General features: G+C 47.3%; 1 protein-coding gene across 2 annotated transcripts in view; it reads right to left on the minus strand.

The window, feature by feature from the left end:
- The window catches only part of capn9 (calpain 9), a 64,600-nt gene that overhangs the window by 10,313 nt on the left and 42,155 nt on the right, over window positions 1-12,132 (minus strand). The window contains exons 12-17 of one of the 2 annotated variants that reach the window (XM_041188440.1): window positions 8,714-8,750; window positions 6,901-6,984; window positions 3,365-3,422; window positions 3,137-3,201; window positions 2,240-2,308; window positions 2,052-2,130 (exon numbers count right to left, since the gene is read on the minus strand). In XM_041188440.1, the coding sequence (XP_041044374.1) occupies window positions 2,052-2,130; window positions 2,240-2,308; window positions 3,137-3,201; window positions 3,365-3,422; window positions 6,901-6,984; window positions 8,714-8,750 (392 nt within the window). The remainder of the gene's footprint in view (window positions 1-2,051; window positions 2,131-2,239; window positions 2,309-3,136; window positions 3,202-3,364; window positions 3,423-6,900; window positions 6,985-8,713; window positions 8,751-12,132) is intronic. The other variant, XM_041188441.1, reaches the window with a different exon arrangement.

Below are 12,132 nucleotides of genomic sequence, written 5' to 3' on the forward strand. Positions count from 1 at the left end.
TCCTTTCCCTCGCTGCCCCCCACCCCTGCCCACATGCTGCCTTCATCACAGTTGGGAACACACAGTTGTACCAGCCAATGCAGGAGGCACAATGAGCGCAGAGAGCAGCAGATCCATCTGTGCCACAGGACCTTGAAGATCCCCTCACACCGTCATCACCCTGACTCCCACATGTCTTGGAGTTCGATCAGTGCGCCTGGGTGTAGCTCCTCCAGGTTGACCCCACCACAGTCATGTGGGTGTCACTGCACCACATGCTGCGGGTACAGAACCCATCTCATCTCAATCCTCTCATGCTGAACGCATAGGGATACCTGCTGGGACACCCAGCTGAGGACACATGCTGTCACTAACTCATTGCACTCAGGCCACTCAGACATGGGTGGGGCACCAGCGGGGGAGAAGGTTACATGATGGGTGACGTGAACGATGCCAACATGCTACTCACCCTTCCCGAGCGCAGCAGGTCGTTGAAGCGCTTGTGGAACTGGGTCCATGAGCGCCGCACCGCGTCGCAGGAACTCACGACCTCCGCTACCTCCTCCCACACACGCTTGGTCAAATGGGGGGGTGGGGGGGGGGCATCCTCCTCCCGTCCTCGAGGACAAGCACATCCCGTTGTGCTGCCACCTCCTCGAGGAGGGCAGCAAGGGCACTCATCAGAAAACCAAGATGACCGGCCACCCTACCCTCCTGCTTGGCCAGCCTCGGTGTCCCTTGGCCCCAACCTCTGGCCATGTACAGCAGCCTTGGTGCGGCTGCAGCTTGGCCTTTAACCAGGCCGCTGGGTCGCCATTGGACCTGGCGGTGATTGCCGTTCCGCCTGCGCCCGCCCACTCCCGCCGTACCCAGGAGTCGCCAAACACGCTGGGAGGGCCTTAATTGGCTCGCCCGTGCAAAATGGCCTGATCGCCAGCGGCAGTCGGGACTGCGCCCGCACCAGTACTCCCCACCCAATACAGGGAAAATTCACCCCCTGGAATCACTCCTCTAAATCCCAGTTACGCTGGGATCACTACTCCAGATCCCACTCATGCTGGGATCTATTCCCCAGATGCCAGTTATTTTGGGATCTTTTCCCCAGATGCCAGTTATTCTGGGATCACTATTCCAGATCCCACTAATGCTGGGATCTATTCCCCAGATGCCAGTAATGCTGGGGGGATCATTTCCCCAAATTCCACTGTGCCAAACTGCCGAGTACAGGATTGATTCCAATCCTTGTGTTTTTGTTTCAAGTCCTGATTTCTTTAATTATTCAACCTGCACATTGTATTTCACAACAGGAACACCAACTCCAACAAACATCTGAAACATACCATCCCTGCAGATGGTATCAGCTACGTCTATAGCATTCTTGTCACCGAGTCAAAAGGTCAGGTGCTCTGTTGTATAGTTATATTAATCAGAAGGAAATAGGAACCAATTGTTATGAGAATGCACATCTAGGGTGTCATATTTTACTGCTGCACTGTAATCATGTGTCAACTAACAATGTATCAATCTACCAGCCACTTGGAGGAATGTAAGAAATATACTTGATATCCAGCATTTTTGAGTGTGTTCATTTCAAACTTGTGGAAACCAGAAGATGTAATATGTCCAGAGTCCCACTCCAGAGTTATAAGCACATAATCAAGGCTGAAACTCCAGTGCAGCACTGAGAGAGAGCTGCACTGCTGAAGGTACTGTACAATCTTTCAAAACAGGTGTTAAACTGAGGCCCCATCTGCCCCCTCAGGTGGATGTAAAAGATCCCACAGCACTATTTTGAGGAGGAGCTAGGGGAGTTATTCCTGGTGGCCTGACCAATACTTATCCCCCAGTCAACGTTAATAAAACAGATGATTTGGTCATTATCATATTACTGTTTGAGGGAGCTTGCTGTGCATAAAGTGATTGCTGCATTTCCTTCAAAATGCTATACAATACCTCCTTGGCTGTAAAGTATTTTGGGACATCCTGAATTGTGAAAGCTGCAATATAAATGCAACTTTCTCTCATTTTTCTTTTTGATGTGCGTGTCCCCCTGTCTGACCCAGTTCCTTTACCTGAGTTCTTGACGGCAGTTCGGAGCTCATGAGCTGATACGGTTCCTGATTTGTCATGGTTGCAACTCAAGAAAGCGCTCTGCAAATAGAGGGAATTGGGTAGTAAAATGAGACCTGATGGATTAAACAGATGGAAACGGGTAATGGCTACAGCCTGACTCCAATGTTTCCATTACTGCTTCCTTTACCTTCCACTGCCTCATTCGATTCCAGAAGATCTTAAATTCGTCAATTCCAAGTCCTGCAGCATTGTCTCTCTGTGAGGAGCAGTCAAGGAATAACTCTCGATTTTGTATTTCTTTACACTTTTTCTGCTGACGCGTCTCTCTCTCTCTCTGTCTCAGTTGGTCATTAACCATCAAAGAACAAAAAATCTGATTTGAGTCTGGTTTCCCTGCCCAGCCTGTAGAACATTTTCTACATTAAAGGCATTTAGAAATGTCAAATATTCCCAATGGAAAATAAACTTGTTCACACGCATTTTGAGAAGCTGCAGCAAACTGCCATACTCTCTATGCTCAGTATACTATTTACCTGGTATTTGTGGGTGAATACTCTGATATTTGGATGATAGTTATACATTTGATGGGGTTCAAAACGATTGGTTTTGGTCATTGGGAGCATTGATGGATGGCCACTGTCTTACCTCCGAGACAGAAGATTGTGACTTCAAGTCCCCCTCCAGAGATTTGAACACAAATTCAAGCTTATACTCATGTACAGTATTAAGCAAATGCCACACTTCCAGAGGTGCTGTCTCCACATTAAATGTACAGTACGTACTGCATGTATTTAGTTTGTCTCTAAACATTACATCTACAGTATTTCGTGTTTAGAATATTTCTAAACATTACATCTACAGTATTTGGTGTGTGTTTATAATATTTCTAAACATTACATCTACAGTATTTCGTGTGTGTTTAGAATATTTCCATATGTTTGGATATAGAATTTTCAGATAATTGCCTTTTAAGGTTTTTAAATAAATGAGCCCTAATTTAATAAGAAATATTAATTTGATGCTTGCGCTTTGCAGATCAGTAAATGTTGACCAGGTATGTAGAAGGAAATAAATCACAGGATACACCGTAGAGAGACACAATACTGCGACATGTCTCAATGTCAAAACCGTCAGGTGTCATTTCCTGTTCTGTAAAACAAAGAAAGGGGGGTTAGTGAGGGAGATAGGCACTTTCACCACAGGAAACAGGTGCAGGATCAGTACCCTCCTAAAATAGACCCCAACGCAGCATTAAACTTTCACACAAACAAGAGGAACTCCCATTAGCCAATACTGTAGGTGGCGAACTCACGTTTAGAGAAGACAGTACTTAAAATATCCTGCAGCTCATAAGCATTGATTTCCATATCCTGAAAGAGAGAAGTGCGAAGGATAACATTAAGTCATTGGACATTATGTCACATCAGTGCATCTTCAAAAGGATTTGGATCAACTGGGATAAATGTTCTGGACTCCTGGTCGGTCAGTGGCAGATGGATCCCCTACCCGAGGAGCTCAGGCCTTTCACCTGGAGCAGGACCAGCCTCCTCTACCTGGGGGTCCATCTCTGCCCCGCTGAGGAATCCTGGCCGGCAAACTGGCAGGAACTGGAGACGAAAGTCACCACTCGCCTGCAGCGCTGGACAGGACTGCTCCGAGTGCTATCTTACCGAGGTCGAGTTCTGGTCATAAACCAGCTGATCGCTGCCATGTTGTGGTATCAGCTGGTCACTTTGACCCCTCCCCCGGACTTTGTAACAAGTATCCAGAAATTGTTAGTCGACTTCTTCTGGGACAAAAGATTGCACTGGGTCGCTGCAGAGGTTCTGAGTCTCCCGCTTAGGGAGGGTGGTCAGACGCTAGTGTGCTTACACACACAGGTGGCGACTTTCCGCCTTCAGACCCTGCAGCGATACCTCTACGTCGAGCCTCCTCCTAGATGGTGTGCCCTGACGACGTATTTCTTCCGTCAGGTGCACGGCCTGAATTATGATGTGCAGCTCCTGTTTATAGAACAGCTGGGCCTCGGTGGCTCCTTGCAGGCGTTGCCCGTCTTTTACCAGGACCTGATCAAAGTCTGGAAAGTGGTCGCCTCACAACGCAGCTCTCCCCCGTCAGGAGTAGCGGCTATTGTCAGAGAGCCGCTGCTCAGGAATCCGCCCCTCCGTCCTTTTCAGTGGCTGGCGGAGAGGAGGGCTGTGGCCGCAGGGGTGACCAGGATCGGGGACGTGCTGGGTGGCGGAGGACTGGGCTGGATGCTCCCGCAGGAGTTGGCGCGTCGCGCGTCTGTGAGTGTCCAGGTTGCAGCCGATGCCATCCAAGACCTGAGAACGGTTGTGCTCGAACCCGATGTTATTTTAGGTCTTGAGGTGGCCCAGGTGCGCGGTGGTCTTCCGTCTGAGTGTTCCCCTGTTCGGACAGAATTCCACATTGGCCCCAAGCCCCGAACCCTCCCTCAGATGCTGGTGCCCCGCAATATGAGCCGCCTTGGGGACATGCCCTCCGTGCCTTTTGGCACGGCAAAGAGGAGCTTTTTGTACGGACTGCTGCTGCACACCTTCCATTTTCTCGCCCTTGTCCGCCGCCTGGACACGCCCTGGCGTGCCTTGTTGCCGTTCGGCGGTGGAGGCCCCCGATGGGAGGCCCTCTATGGAGGTGTCCTCCCCCTTTCTATCGGGGACCTGGGTTGGAGGGTGTTGCACGCAGCAGTCCCCTATAATAGGAGAATGCATAGGTTCACGGACTCTCAGGACACATGCCCTTTTTGCGGTCTTGTGGAGTCCGTGGACCATGCATATATAGGGTGTGGTAGGCTGCACTCCCTTTTTAGTTATTTGAAAAACGTTTTATTGATGTTTTGTTTGCACTTCAGCCCCACGCTCCTGATCTATGGACACCTGGTACGGAAGGGGGTTGGGAAGGAGGAGGACCTCCTCGTGAACCTGCTCCTGGGCCTGGCCAAGTTGGCCATTAACAGGTCCAGGCAGCGGACGATCGACGGGGGAGTCCCGCCCGATTGTTTATCCCTCTTCCGCGGCTACGTTCGCGGCCGGATGTCCCTGGAGAGGGAGCACGCGGTGTCTGCTGGCACTCTCGAGGCCTTCCATGCTCGGTGGGCACCACGGGGACTGGGGTGTTTTGTTGACCCCTTTAATCGCATTTTGATTTAATGTTTGTAAGTTTCCTTTAAACTTTGTTCTTGGTTTTACAGCTGACCTGAATTAGGGGCTGTGCCTGATTTATCCCAATTTTGTTAATTTGGTTTTATTGGTTTTAACTCGAAAGAGTTACATCTTCTTAACAAGCTTGGCCTAAATAGCCAAGTGGTTATGGTACTGGGTTTGTAACCCCAAGATCAAGAGTTCAAAAGGATTATTGATTCATTTTATTATATAGAATATTTCAACACACATACAGATCATTCAGCCCGTCTGCTCTATGCTAACAATTATAATCTGCTCTTCCTTACTCCCACCCTTCTTCATCTAACCCTATTAACATATCAACAAAAGACCACAGCCGCCATCCAGACATAAATGTTAGGAAGTAAAATGAAAGGGAATCGACAAAACCATTGAATACCTTTCCAACTGTAGGTGTTCTCCGAGCAGGTCCCTTGAAATCCACGCATAGGATATTCCTGGGAACGCCACTCCCAAGATTGTAAGTATGGAGGGAGACCATCCCCCACCTGCTGTGACTCAAGGCCTCAGGTGCTGTCCCAGATTCCAGGATTGTGAATGATTTGTGGAGCCAGGGCCAAGTTGATCACCACTTCCAAAAAGGAGCAGTGACCTCTGATGGGCCAGCCTCACTCCTGAATCTCGTGTTCTCACTCCTGACTCCCCACCGTGAACATATGAACATTCAACCCCTCGAGCCTGCTCTGCCATTCAGTAAAATCATGGGTGATCTGATTGTGGCCTCAACACCACTTTCCTGCCTTCCCCCGATAGCTGTTGATTTCCTTGTTAGTCAAGAATCTACCTACCTCTGTCTTAAAAATATTCAATGACCCAGCCTCCACTGCTCTCTGGGGGAGAGAGTTCCACAAACTAACAACCCCCTGAGAGAAAAAAATTCTCCTCATCTCCATCTTAAGTGGGAGACCCCTTATTTGTAAACAATGTCTCCTAGTTCTAGTCTCTCCCACAAGGGGAAACATCTCTCAGCATCCACCCTGTCAAGTCCCCTCAGGATCATATATGTTTCAATAAGGTCACCTCTCATTCTTCTAAACTCCAATGGATACAAGCCCCAGCCTGACCAACCTTTCCCCATAAGAAAACTCCTTCATCCCAGGAATTAATCGAATGAACCTTCTCTGAATTAGTTCTAAGATCAATTATGTCTTTCCCTAAATAAGGAAACCAAAATTGGTGTGGTCTCACCAATGCCCTGTACAACTGCAGCAAAACATCTATACTTTTAAACTCAATTCCCCTTGCAATAAACAACAACATTCCATTTGCCTTCCTAATCATTTGCTGTACCTGCAGACTAACTTTTTGTGATTCATGTACCAGGACACCAAGATCCCTCTGTACCTCAGAGCTCTGCAGTCTCTCTCCATTTAAATAATATGCTGCTTTTCTATTCTTCCTGCTAAAGTGGACAAGTTTACATTTTCCCACACTACACTCTATCTGCCAAATTATTTTCCCATTCACTCAACCGATCTAAGTCTCTTTGTAGACTCCTTATGCCCTCTTCAGTCTCACTTTTGACACCCCATGTTCTCACTCCTGATTCCCCTTGTTCTCACTCCTGACTCCCCGTGTTCTCACTCCTGAATTTCCCCTATGCTCTGTGTTACTCCGAGACTATTTAATGAATGCTGCTGCTCACCTTCCCTGAGATTTGTTGGAACAGGGCGCGGAACTGCTTTTCCTCTTGACTTTCCTCCTGGGGGTTGGCTGTTGGTTTTGGTGGCTGCAGAAATAAGTTTCCTTTCAGACACCAACATTGGAAAACTTTTTTTTTTGATTCAAAAGTTTCAGTGTAATTTTTGCACAAATTGAGCAGCAGAGAGTGATCCAGGGCGTGAAGACTATATTTATTATTTAAGTATCTGTTGTAGCTCAGCAGGATGCCCTCTTGTCTCTGAGTCAGAAGTTTGGGCATGAGACCCACTCCAGAGACCTGAGCACAAAAACCTACAAAGGCACTCTAGTGCAATACCAAGGGAGTGCTGCACTATAGGAGGCAAATGAGATGTTAAACTAAGGCCCAGTCTGCCCTGTGTGTAAAAAAAAAACTCCCTATGCCATTATTTGAGGGAAAGAAACAGACTTCTCCCTGGTGTCCTGGGCAAATATTTATCCCTCAACCACTGGCAGTAAAACAAATTATATGGTCAATGTCTCATCACTGTGGGAGCTTGCTGTGTGCAAATTGGCTGCCGCATTTCCTGCATTACAACAGCAACTACACTTCAAAAGGCATGTCGCTGACTGCACATTGGGACCCCGAGATCGTGAAAAGTGCTTTATTAATACAAGTTCTTTCTTTCCCACAGAGATCTTAGATTTTGTAACTAGGTAAAGAGAGATGACCCAGATTAACCCACGGTAGTGAACATTTTGACCACCTGATAAGTTACGTGTTGGGGTGGGGTAGGTAAAATAAATTGAGGCTGTGGGTGAATACAATCCAAAGGTCAATCGCAATCCAGCAGGAGACTGAATGAAGGGTTCCTGTATGTGCTAAATTTGCAGGATGGGGTGGGGCGCAAGCAGTCCACAAATTAGCGATTCACTCAAGTACCCTAAAATTTCAATGACTCAGATTAAGATTCAGCCACACTTTTTTTGGCCAGATTAAAAGCAGCTTAACTGCAGCTCTACTGATCCCACACTGGATGTGTTCGATATGGACACACAGTACCAATGGCCCGTTCAGGACTATTATTGTTCAGGCGGCGCCGACTGTGGCTGGAACCCAAATGAAGGAAGCTGTACTCCAAACAGCACATAATACGTGGAATTGGGGTCATTTTGACTTTGAGGGATATTGGAAATAAAAATCAGGAGAAATGAAAAATGGCACCAGAGCTGGTATTATCTGTTTTTCACTAGTCATCGGTACCAACATACATCCGCATGCCAAATAATCAGCTTCTGAAGCAGATCCTCATTTCACAACTTAAGGATGGCACTCGATCTCAAGGAGGACAGAGAAAAAGGAACAAGTTGACATCAGTGTGTGGGAGGAACTTGCCGCAAACATTGCTGTGTGGCAGCCCCTCACCCAACAAGCCACAACGCAGTGGGAAACTGACCGCATAAACTCTACTGCAGAGAAGCGATGAAAGCAGCAGGAGAGAGAGCAGAGAGGAGGGTCAGTGTAATGAACTTGAGCTCTCCGCTAAGCAGTTATGCTGGCTGGGAGTGCCTGGCATGGAGATCAGCAGAGTCATGGGACTATCCATCCATTCAGACTCAGATCGCAATTCTGGAATTTAGCCACTAAGATCAGCTCAGAGAGCTGAATTCCTCATATGGAGCAAAAACCATGTACTGGAAGCACTGATGTGTCCAATGCAGATCATGCTATCAGTGCAAGTGATAACCAACATCAGTGACATTCATTTGCCAAAAGTGTCACTGAACATTTTACTCCAGAGTTTGAAATTACTAAAAGTTTTAAAAAAAACACTCACCTCCGGTAGATCTGCACCAATTTTATCGCCCAATTCACTGAAAATAAAATATAAATATTAGTAAGAGCATAACCACTTTGCATTATGTTGTTCATATGAACATCATAAGAAGTATGATACTATAAACTAGGCTGTAGTTGTTGGCGAGAGTTGGAGAAGTGGGGGAGGCAGTTAGTGGGGTGGTGTGTGATGGTTGGAGGGGCAATTGGATGCGTGGTTGGTGATGGTAGGAGGGGGCGGTGGGTGATAGACGGACAATTTGAGGGAGGGTTGGAGCGTGCTTGCACATGAACAGGGGAGAGACCTCATCCTGATTGAGACACAGCCAAAGTGAGTGTGAGAACTGGCAATTTGGTGCACAGTGGGAATTCGGTGCATAGGGGAAGAGGTGCTCTATGCATTTTTTCTTTGCTATCCAACTTCTTAAATCTTCAGAGAGTGGTCTTGCTCTGTTGCAGCAGTAGAGGCTACAAGGGAAAGGATTGGCTGGTAAGTAGTGGGTAAGGTCAGTAAGGTATTTACTACTTTTATCGCTTATTGTTTAAGGTCTTTTTGTGGTTTATAGTTTGTATATTCTGTAGTAACGAGGATCAGGAAAGAAGGGCCCTAGAGTAATTGATTTAAAGGTTTAATTTAAAGGGATAAGTCATGGCAGGAGAGCTCAAAGCCATGGTGTGCTCCTCTCATGCTCCATGTGGGAAGCCGGGAACATTTGCAGTGCCCGGGAGCAGCAGTGTGCAGGAAGCGTGTCCAGCTGCAGCTCCTGGAAGCTCGGGTTTCAGAGCTGGAACAGTGGCTGGGGACACTGTGGAGCATCTGTGAGTCTGAGAGCATTGTGCATAGCATGTTTAGAGAGGTGGTCACACCGCACCTGTAGGGACTTGAGGAAGGAAGGGAATGGGTGACCACCAGGCAGTCAAAGAGAAACAGGCAGGTAGTTCAGGAGTCTCTTGGGGTCCCTCTCACAAATCGGTATTCCATTTTGGAGGCTGAAGAGGGCGCTGGTTCCTCCAGGGAGTGGCACCACAAGCAGCCTGTCTGTACAGGAGGGGAGGAACAGAGGAAGAGTAATAGTAATAAAGGATTCTATAGTCAGGGGAACAGATAGGTGCTACTGTGGCCATCAACGTGACTCCAGGATGGTGTGTTGCCTCCCTGGTGCCAGGGTCCGGGATGTCACCAAACGGCTGCAGGGCATCCTAAATGGGGAGGGTGATAAGGCAGAGGTCATGGCACATGTTGGTATCAATGACATAGGTAGAAAGAGGGATGAGGTCTTGCATCAAGAATTCAGGGTGTTAGACTAAAAGGCAAGACCTCGTGGGTTGTAATCTCTGGATTACTCCCAGTGCCACGTGCTAGCAAGCTCAGAAATTGAAGCATAGCGCAGATGGCTTAAGGGTTGGTGCAGGAGGGAGGGTTTTAGGTTCCTGGATCACTGGGACCATTTCTGGGGAAGGTGGGACCTGTACAAGCGGGACGGTCTACATCTGAGTCAGAGCGGGACTAACATCCTTGTGGGCGGGTTTGTTGGTGCTGTTGGGAGGAGTTTAAACTAATTCGGCAGGGGGAGGGGACACAGAACGTTAGCAGAATAGGGACACATCATAATACAGTAAAACAATCAAGTCAGAGGGAGTACAGCTGCATTAAGTTTCAAGGGAGTAAGGCAAGGCTGGATGGCCTCAACCTTAATGCCCGGAGTATTACAGGTAAAACAGATGAGTTAAGGGTGAGGATTGACACGTGGAATTTTGATATAGTAGCCATCACTGAGACATGGTTGAGGGAGGGGCAGGATTGGCAGCTCAACATTCCGGGATATAGGATCTTCAGGCAAGACAGGGGAGGGGGTAAAAGAAGAGGAGGCATTGCATCATTAGTTAAGGAGTCATTTACTGCAGTAAGGAGAGATGATATCTTGGAGGGGGCATCGAATGAAGCTTTGTGGGTAGAGCTTAAGAATAAAAAAGGGGCAGCCACATTGTTAGGTGTTTATTATAGACCCCCAGATAGTCAGCGGGAAATTGAGGAGCAAATATGTGCACAATTTTCAGAGGTGTGTAAAAACAATAACAATAATAAAAATAATAGGGTAATTATATTAGGTGATTTCAACTTTCCCAACATTAATTGGGATAGACAGAGTGTTCAGGGCTTGGATGGAGTGGATTTCTTGAAATGTGTACAGGAAAACTTTTTAGGTCAATATGTAGAGGGTCCAACAAGGGACAGCGCAGCGCTGGACCTAATTCTGGGGAATGAAGCCGGACAGGTGGCTGAGGTGGTGATGGGGGAGCATTTTAGTGATAGCAACTACAACATGGTACAATTTAAGCTTGTTATGGACAAAGAATTAGGCAAGTTGCAAAAAAATGTTTTAGATTGGGGGAGAGCAGATTTTAGTAAAATAAGACAGGATCTTGCCAAGGTAGACTGGGAACTGCTACTTGTGGGGAAATCTCCAGAGGAGTAGTGGGGGGCATTCAAAAAGGAAATGGGGAGGGTACAAGGAAGGAGTAACAAGCCCAGAGCACCATGGGTGACCAGAGATATTCAGGTTACGATGAGAAGGAAAATAGAGGCTTTTAGCAGGTACAAGGGGAGCAAATCAGCAGAGGCATTAGTGGAGGACAGAAAGTGCAGGGCGGAGCTTAAGAAAGCAATTAGGAGAACAAAGAGGGGATATGAGAAAGCTCTGGCTGGTAGAAGTAGGGAAAACCCCAAAATATTCTATAAATATATCAATGGGAAGAGGATAACCAGGGAAAGAGTAGGGCCCATAAGGGACCAAGGGGGCAATCTATGGGTGGAGCCAGAGGACACCGGTAGAATGTTGAACGAATACTTCACATCCGTCTTCACCCAAGAGAATGAGGATGAAAGTATCGAACTTGGGGAGAGAGACTGCAAGGTTCTTGAGCAAATTGATATAGGGAGTGACAAGGTATTGGAGATGTTGGCAGGCTTTAAAGTGGACAAATCTCCAGGTCTGGATGATTTGTGTCCCAGACTGCTGAGAGAGACAAGGGAGGAGATTGCAGGAGTTCTGACCCAAATTTTTAATTCCTCTCTGGCCACGGGGGAGGTGCCAGGGGACTGGAGAACAGCTAATGTGGTTCTGCTATTTAAGAAGGGTTGTAGAGATAAGCCAGGGAACTACAGGCCAGTGAGTCTCATGTCAGTGGCAGGGAAACTATTGGAGAAAATTCTGAAGGAAAGAATCCAGCTCCACTTGGAGAGGCAAGGTTTGATCAAGGATAGTCAGCATGGCTTTGTCAGAGGGAGGTCATACCTAACAAATTTGATTGAATTTTTAGAGGAGGTGACCAGGTGTGTAGATGAGGGTAATGTAGTTGATGTAGTTTATATGGTTTTCAGCAAAGCCTTTGGCAAGGTCCCACATGAGAGACTTATAA

This window comes from Carcharodon carcharias, chromosome 5, assembly GCF_017639515.1.
Source record: "Carcharodon carcharias isolate sCarCar2 chromosome 5, sCarCar2.pri, whole genome shotgun sequence".
NCBI lineage: Eukaryota > Metazoa > Chordata > Chondrichthyes > Lamniformes > Lamnidae > Carcharodon > Carcharodon carcharias.